At 56.2% G+C, this 8881-nt stretch overlaps 1 protein-coding gene across 1 annotated transcript; it reads left to right on the forward strand.

The window, feature by feature from the left end:
- Positions 1-1375: 1375 nt before the first annotated feature.
- Positions 1376-4002, forward strand: GPR135 (G protein-coupled receptor 135). The gene has a single exon (XM_067295650.1). The coding sequence runs from the start codon at positions 1379-1381 to the stop codon at positions 2642-2644; it is 1266 nt and encodes a 421-aa protein (XP_067151751.1). The 5' UTR covers positions 1376-1378; the 3' UTR covers positions 2645-4002.
- The last annotated feature ends 4879 nt before the right edge of the window (positions 4003-8881 follow it).

An 8881-nucleotide genomic window follows, 5' to 3' on the forward strand; every position in this document is an offset into this window, starting at 1 on the left:
CCTAATTTTTAGGCACCAACATCCTCTATTAGATCTACTCTTCCTGTTAGCATCTCCCTGTCAGGAATGAAGGCAAGTGCCAAAAAGCACAGCAGCTGTGTCTTGGCTGCTGGTAATGTACGTGGTGATGCCGGCTAGCTCATCCCGCTCTGGAGCCATCAGCAAAGCAGAGCGGGTATTAACTTCCTTCCATTCTTGCCTCTTTGGGCCTACGTTTGTCTCTGTACGTGGGGAAGAGGGACCACAGATGTGGGGAGTATGTGAAAGAAGTGACAGGGTGTGGAAAATCGTCCTTGTGCTGTCTGGTAGCAAGGTCGGGTGGCTCCAAAGAAGTGGCTGGGATGGGAGGACGGAGTCTAGCTCCCTGTTCTGCCGTGTGGGGCTGCGGGACTCATCCCGGCTGTGGGGTGGTTGGTCCCTGCCCCGTGCGGAGCCGTGGGCACCTGTCCTGTGTGGGGCTGCAGGGACCCGTCCTGGCTGTGTGAGGGTCCTGGTCCCATGTGGGGCTGCAGGGACCTATCCCAGCTGTGGGGGGGTCGGTCCCTGTCCCGTGTGGGGCTGTGGGGACCCATCCTGGTGGGGGAGGGAGGCTCCCGGTCCCATGTGGGGCTGTGGGGACCTATCCCAGCTGTGTTTGGGGGTGCATGTCCCATGTGGGGCCTGGGGAGCCAACCCTGCTGCTGGCTGTGGGGGGGTCCTAGTCCTGTGTGGGGCTGTGGGGACCCGTCCCAGCTGCGTGTGGGGCCGTGGGGCCCCATCCCGGCTGTGGAGGGGTCAGTCCTCATCCTGTGTGGGGCTGCGGGACCTGTCCCGGCTGTGTGGGGGGGTCCCTGTCCCATGTGGGGCCTTGGGGGCCCATCCCTGCTGCTGGCTGTGGGGGGGTCTCGGTCCCGTGTGGGGCCATGGGGACCCGTCCCGGCTGTGGGGGTCCCAGTCCCGTGTGTGCAGAGCTGCGGGGCCCCATCCCGGCTGTGGAGGGTTCCGGTCCCGTGTGGGGGGGGCTGCGGGGCCCCGTCCCGGCTGTGAGGGGGTCGGTCCCGGTCCCGTGTGTGTGGGGCCGCGGGGCCCTGTCCCCACTGTGGAGGGGTCGGTCCCGGTCCTGGTCCCGGTCCCGGCCCCGTGTGGGGCCGCGGGCCCCCGTCCCGGCTGTGGGGGGTCCCGGTCCCGTGGGGGGCCCCGTCCCCGCTGCTGGCCGTGGGGCGCCCCGGCGCGGCGGCGGTCGGTCGCGGCGGCCGGGCCGGGCCGGGCCGGGCCGGGCACCGGTTCCCCGGGCAACGGGGGCCGGGCGACGTCAGCGGCTGCGGAGCCCCCGCGGGCGGGCGGGCGGCAGCGCGGCGGCGGCGGCGGCGGCGGCGGCGGCGGGACATGCCGGCTGCGCATGGAGCCCGCCGCGCCCTGGAGCAACCTCTCCCGCGGCGGCGGCGGCGGCAATGACACCGCGGCGGCGGCGGCGGCGGCGGCGGCGGGGTGGTCGGCGGCGGCGCTGGCCTCGCAGGCGCTGGCGCTGCTGCTCATCTTCGCCCTGTCGGCGCTGGGCAACGGCGCCGTGGTGCTGGTGATCGCCCGGCACCGGCAGCTGCGCACGGTCACCAACGCCTTCGTGCTGTCGCTGTCGCTGTCGGAGCTGCTGGGCGCCCTGCTCTGCCTGCCCCTGGCCTTCCTCAGCCTGCTGAGCCGCCCGCCCGGCGCCTGGCTCTTCGGGCAGCGCCTGTGCCTGGCCAGCGCCGCCCTGCACGCCGGCCTGGGCATCGCCGCCACCCTCACCATGGCCCTGCTCTCCTTCGACCGCTACTGCGCCATCGTCCGCCAGCCCCGCCGCAAGATGGGCCGCCGCCGCGCCGCCCGCCTCCTGGCCGCCGTCTGGCTGGCGGCCCTGGCCCTCGCCGGGCCCTGGTACGGCCTGGCGGGCGAGGGGCGGCGGGAGGCCCGGCCCGGCGCCTACCGCTGCGTCTACGTGCTGCCCTGGGGCTCGTCCCGCCTGGGGCCGCCCTACGGCGCCGCCCTCATCGTGCTCTGCTACCTGCTGCCCTTCGCCCTCATGTGCTTCTGCCACTACAACATCTGCCGGGCCGCGCGGCTGGCCGAGAGCCGCGTGCGGCCCCTCACCACCTACGGGCACCTGCTGCGCGCCTACGGCGAGATGCGCACGGCCACCACCGTCCTCATCATGATCGTCTCCATCATCTGCTGCTGGGGGCCCTACTGCGTGCTGGGGCTGGCCGCCGCCGCTGGCCGCCTGCCCTTCTCGCCCACCATGGACGCCGTGGCCAGCGGGATGGCCTGGGCCAACGGCGCCATCAACCCCCTCATCTACGCCGCCCGCAACCCCAACATCTCCGTGCTGCTGCGGCGCAGCCGCGAGGGCGGCTACAGGACTAGGAGCGACGTGGCCGCCTACCTCTCGGCCCCGGGCCGCCGGCCGGAGCCCCGGGGCAGGGCCGAGCGCGTCCACGAGCGCTACGTCAACCAGCCCGGTGGCGCCCCGGGCGGCGCCCCGTCCTCCTCCAGCCCGGCCAGCGGGGCAGAGATGGCCATGTGGGCCTGCAAGAACCCGGCCATCCTCTTCTGCCGGGACGGGCAGCCTGACACCGTCTCGGAGGCCACCTTGCAGGTCAAAGCGGACACGGTCGACACCAGCCTCTGAAGGGATCAGGGCGCGCGGACAGGGTCATCTCCCTGAGGGAATACGTGGCGTTTGGAGCTGTGTGCAGCCAGGTTAGCCAGGGAACCGGCGAGATGGGACCGATGGAGCCACGGTGTGATACAGATATATATTTTTTCCATCGTGCATTGTGGTTTGGTGAGTGGGTGTGCGCGTGGTGAGGAGGGGTCCGTGGGGAAGGGGGCTCCCCCTTCACTTTCCGCACATTGGACTCCCGGGCAAGAGCAGGTAAGCGGAGCCAGCGTGAGAGCCGGACTGCCAGAACGAAGCAGCGACCGCTCCGGTTCTGCAGAAAGTGCCCGAGGGAGGCGGAGGGACGGACGCACGGATGCAGCCCGAGCCGACGGACTGTTGCGAGCTGTTTGCTAAGTGCCAAAACAGCGACGGGGAGCTGAACACTGACAGCTGAAAGACACTCGGGAAAACACCGCGCTGTGAAAATGCAGCACGGCAGGAAAATGTTGCTTTAACCCATCGGATGTGGAAGCGAAGAAAGACGCAGCCTGTAGGACAGAATAAAAAAGGGATCTGTTACAATTCTTTTTAAAAAAAACAAAACCTCCCAGCTACAACAAAACAGCAATTGCTGTGACAGATGTCTGCAGGCACAGAAAACGTGTGCTACTCGGTGGGAGGGAAAGGAAGATGAAACTTCAGTTGTCAGAATTTCAGCAGCCTTTTTTTTTTTTTTTTTACAGGTACTGTCAGCTTAAAATTACTAAGAATACGAGAAATAAGAGCTCTTCAGACAAAACTGAGGAGAAGGGTGTGGGTGTGGACTCTGGTATCGCTGGGTTTGTGCACAAGGTAGTACATTTTCTGTTTGAGATCATCTCACATCTCTAACACAATTTTAACCGTATTTAGAGGAGCTGTGCGGGAAAGGTGAGTATCTGAAAGGCTTGGGAAAGCAATATTGCATGTTCTTTGTGTGCTTAAGCATGTGAAAATGTGTATATGCACAGAACAGGTATTACGGGCTTGATAGCAGCCATCTCTTATTAGAACGTAATGTCTAAAAACTAGCTCTGTTTGCCATTGAAAAATGACAATAATACCAGACAGCTAAAGTGCTGTTGCACAGCATTAACTCATATGAATTTATTTATATGAATTTTTGCCCACAGGCTCAGAGGCCTAAAGCCTTAAATTAGTATTTTGACTCAGAAATTAAGCTTGGGCCTTCCTTTATCTTCACCAGACTTAAATGAGAAAGAAAGGCTGTTTTTCTCGTATAATATTTAAACATACAGTGTTACTGTGTTACCAGCTTTTTCAGCTCTTTGTGACTCGAGTGAGCATACTATCATTATTTTGTACGTGAGACAAGAAATAAATTATCTTTTATGCAGAAGATTAAAGTGTCTCAGCCTGGCATAATTCTTAGCCTTGAAAGGGAAACTTCTGAAAAAAAAAAAAAAAAAAGCCAGATGAGTGATTATAGGGAGAGACCTAATAGTTTGTGAAATTTTAATGCAATCGCTTTTCATGCTGTAATCATTTCTGTAATTTTTGTCTGTCATGCTCCTGAAGTTCATAAGGAAAAGATTTGACTCTTTGATACTTCTCGGCTGTGATATTTTCCCATGCAAACCTTGGAGCTTGCAAATCGAGCAGTGTGTTTTCGGCACTGTTGCAGAGAGGAACTGGACTGAGATCACCACCTCTTTTCACCAAAGCTGTTTTGATAGCGAGCGAACGCTAGTGACTTGCCAGAAGGGCAGCACAGGAGTTGCTTGCGTTTTGGTTTCCCTGGCCTGCCCTGCCTGCCTGCAGCAAGGTACACCAAACCCGAAGCAAAAGAGGCGACTGTGAGGATGTCCAGATTGGCTTTAACTCTTAAGGTAGCTGACAGGCGGTACCAAAGAGCCTGGTGTGGGCTAAGTTGCCTTGCAGAATTCACTGTGTTTTGAACAGCTTCAAGAGCCTTTGCCTGAGTTCCCCATGTCATTTACTCCTATATTATCTATAGAAAACTTAAACTGCGATCTGGGAGATAGCAAAGGAAACCCATGGGGATTCTCTCTTCCCAGAAGGGACATTGCTGAATGAGTTCTAGCTACGGTCCTTAGCGTAAGCTCCTGTGCTCTGTAATGCCATGGGGAGAGCGGAGGCAAGGCAAACTCTCTGAGCCCACTAGTCATATAGTCTACAGACAGCAGACCACTTTTATTTCTATATTACCTGCACAGCAGCACCCTAACTCCTGTCCTTTGGCCAATGTACTACTGTCATGTTCGGCATGTGTGCTTAAGGTAATAAGAAGTCTGTGCTGCATGATAAGAGCTGTTACTGTTAGCAACCTGGTCTCTTTGCAGCTCTGCAACAGAGCCTATACTTTCAACCAGAAGTGATCGTTTAGAGCCTTCCTGTCTTTAGCACCACACAGATTTAGAGGGGTTTTGCACCTTTTGCATGCAAGAAAAGCTTTTTCTGCCAAATGGAACAATCTTGGTAAGAGCCGATAAACTAAGGGATAGATCTTGGGCTAAGAAAAAAAATGAAGATGAAGGTCCAGCACTGCTGTGCTTGGCTCTTGGGCTGTCATTCAATCCCACTCTCCCCAGTGCCTCCCTTCCAACTGCTCCAGCCCTTCCCTCTGGCTGCAGCCAAGTCTGTTATGAAAACTGAGGCAGCAGAACATCAAGCTTATGAAAAATGGAGGAAATGGAGGTATTTCCTGGTGCTTCAGTTCCCTGACCCAGCCCACCGTGAGGTCAGGGAGGTGCCAGTGCTAGGAGAAGGAGGGAAGCAGGAGCACAGGGCCATGCACAGGTGGGGTGAGGAGGACCCCGGTCCCTTTGACATCTCCTCTCTATGTCAGGTGGCCATCTCTGGTGCCCATCACCCCAGGAACAACTGGGATTCACACAAGCAGCTGAGCTGAGCAGCGAAGTGCTTGGCTAGTCCAAGGCTGGTGAGAGGCGCCTTCGCTAGGAAGAGATGGGAAGACCTGACTGTTCCATGTAACCTCAGACTCTGCACCACAGCATTTCCCTATGAGGAGATGGCCTCACCACCAAGCTAAAGCTGGGTGGGCGTGGGAGGTTGAGCGGTACCTGGGCCCTCTCCTAGCCATGCATGGGGTGGGCTTCATCCCACCCCAGAGGAAGTGGAGGCGCTGGGGTCTCACTCCACATGTGTCATGGAAGGGGGCAGGACTGGGGCAGCTACACAGTGTCACGGGAACTGCAGCGGGAGGGAACTAACACGCCTGGCCACGGCTTTCCGGGAAGATGGTAGTGAAGCTGGAACAGCACAGCTTTCAACTTGTTTTTAACAAGCCCCAGCCAATGCCTGTACATGAGAGTGACTTGTATGTGCAGAGCTGAAGGGGGGCAGCTGGCTGTGTCACGACAGCCGTCACAAATTACCCCTTTTCTGTGAAACCCTGACTTGGTGTGTAGCAAGGGAGGAGTCTTGACCAGATCCTTTCTGAAGTGGACCTGCTGCTGCTCCAACAGAAAGCCAACCTGTATTTTAAAGCTCTGCCTGTCCTGTACTCTTAACAGTCACCGTGCTGATCAGCAATTCAGGTACACAGACATACAGCCACATTTTTAAAAGTTCGCTTTAAAAAAAAAAATGCAACCAAAGGGTGAAGTGTCTTAAATAAACCACAAGCAACAGAGAGAGCATGAGAGCCAGAGGGAGACAAACACACACACACACAGGTGCCAAAGGTTGCAGGCTGCCTGCCAAAACAGGACTTGAAATGCTGCTGCCACTCGGCTGTGCCGGAGGTCCCTAGTGCTCACCAACAGCCCATGAAGAAGGCCTCAGCCCTGCTAACGGGGAGTCCGGTGTGTGGTCTGCCCTCAGACCTGACACAGGGTGATTTGCACCCAGAAAGCGATTTCCACCCAGAAGGCAGCAAGACACCGAGGGCTCAGACTTTGCAAAACTAGCCGTGAGGATCTAACGCTCCGGCAACGGCTCTTCAACGTTTCATTTCTTCTTCCCCCTTTGAGATGAGTCTGGATGCGAGACAAGCCACAGTCTCATTCGCACAAGGGCTCTGCGAAGGAAGCTGGGACACCTTTTAACACCCCAATTCAAAAATCGCATGGGTGATTTGGTGCAGGATACTGGGCGCAACACAGAGCGCAGTTCACATGACTTGAGCAATTCAGCCCTGAATACCAGTGACAATATTAGTAAAGTCACAGCTAAAAATGGGACCTAGGCTCTTTAGTCACTCATCTTCTTTCCAGAACACTTACCCTCTATTTAAGGAGTGCCATATCATTTGGCAATGCTATGCATGCCACTGGTGTAACTAATGTGCTGTATCTTAGAAGGGAAACGGTAAGTCTTTAGGAATGAAAAGCATTTTAAAAGGTACTGTTCAGACCGGAATCAATGTTAGTTTTGCCATTGACTTAATCAGCAGGTTCGTTCAAGTCATTACTTTCCACTCCCTTCCTAATCCCCAGACAAAGTCTCAGTTCAGAGCAAATGCTTTGTGTATAACTTATGAACTGCAAACAATTAGCGGTTTGTAAGTAAGTGACAGCCTGACGGGCTGTAATAGCTGATGATAATCAGCAGAACTGAAATAGTTCACATGAATGAAATCCAGCATCCCCTCTTCCCTTTCAGCGCTAGTGTTAGTTTGTGCATGCGGGTAGATGCCAGCAGAGAGTTGAGCAGCCAGCGCAGCCTTTCCTCCGATGATGATAGGAAAAGCCAGCTTCTGCTCATGGTACGATGAGCTCAACCATCCTGCCTTCAGGACTGCCGGGTCCAAATAGAAATATTCGGAGCAAGGGCTGTGACAAATGCAGTGCAAGGCCTAGGTGTACCTTTCTGAAACCTGTGCCCAAAGATGGATTAAGTAGTAATCATTAAACTGAACACATGCTGCCCTGTGGAAGGTTTGTCATAGAGGAGGAAGACTAAAACAGTCCCAAGACCTGCGGGAGGGACCACTGGCGATGGGCTGCAGCCTTGTGTGATGCCTTGCTCAGGGAGCTACGTTGCCCTGTCTCAGATCTCGGTGCGGCGAGTCCCAGCCGCGTCACTGGGGCACGACCAGGCACCAGCTGTACCACGGCCAACCCTCCGGCTGTACCCAGTGCTCTTTGCAAGGAAGAAGGAGCTGCTAATGCCATGTCTCTTGTAGCATGTTACCTGAAGCCTGAAGCATTTAAATTTACCCCAGGTGAAGTGTTTGGGGAACAGCGCTGTTTCTAGATTTTTTTTTTTTTTTTTTTTCCCCCCAAGCTGTATCATGCAGGAACACATCACCATGGGGAGCAGGAGGAGCAGTGGCACGGAGCGACGGACTGTAAATCCCTCTCTCCCGCACAAAGTGGACAAGTCACAGGGGAAACCAAAGTGGAAGTAGCACTGACCCCAGGGCACTGCACACCCAGGGCCCACATTAGTCACCTTGGGCAGTGGTGGCTGCTCTGCTCAGCTGAGGTGACCCCGTGAGACTGTGGCTGAAGCCAGCGGAGACCTGGCTTAGGCGCTCAAAAGCAAAGGGTATATCAGCACCGAATGATGTGCTCCAGGCAAGCATGTCGGATGCCGCTCTGGATTCAAGCCCACAAAAAAAAGGACATTTGCAAAGTCTCCTCCTGGTCAGGCAGCTGTGCCAGAAGGCAGACACATGGTGACCCCCTCCAGCATTTTGGTCCTGCAGAGGCGGCAGCGCCTTTGGGGGCTGCGGGTCTCAGCAGGACCCCCCCACTAATGTCACATCGCTCTGCTGCCCACACTAAGTTTGGCTCGAAGATGGGTTTTTGGCTAGACCCAGGCTCTTCTGGTGCAATCTGTAACGTCCACAGCTGAAGAACAGTCTGAGCGTTTCCTGCAGAGCTCATTGCACTAATCTGGCCACCGGAGCCGGAGGGTCAGGCTGTGACTTGCTGCTCGGGCAGCGATCAAGCCCTGAAGCCTTGCTCAGGATGTTTGTGCTGTGCAAAGCAGTACAAAAAACATGCCTACAGGCTCCGGGGGTTATTGTGAAAGATGAGCTGGCTCCAGCTGTAATTCGGCGCAGGAAGCGCGTCCCTCTGAGAGGAGCCATTTATTACATGCTATTCTTGCCGTGTTGGCACTGAGCTCCTCCAGGCTCGGTTGGCTTAGGAAAGGCAGACATTGACAGAAGCCCACAAACCAGCATGGAGAGCAATTTCCACATGCCCAGCATCCCTAATTTTATGTATCCATTATCCTTGCCTTTATGTACTATTTTCAACCTTATCTCCC

The sequence above is a fragment of the Apteryx mantelli genome, chromosome 4 (genome assembly GCF_036417845.1).
Source record: "Apteryx mantelli isolate bAptMan1 chromosome 4, bAptMan1.hap1, whole genome shotgun sequence".
In the NCBI taxonomy this organism is placed as follows: Eukaryota; Metazoa; Chordata; class Aves; order Apterygiformes; family Apterygidae; genus Apteryx; species Apteryx mantelli.

Excerpts from the sequence above, each read along its gene's own strand:
- GPR135 (XM_067295650.1), top strand. The coding sequence starts at position 1,379 with ATGGAGCCCGCCGCGCCCTGGAGCAACCTCTCCCGCGGCGGCGGCGGC.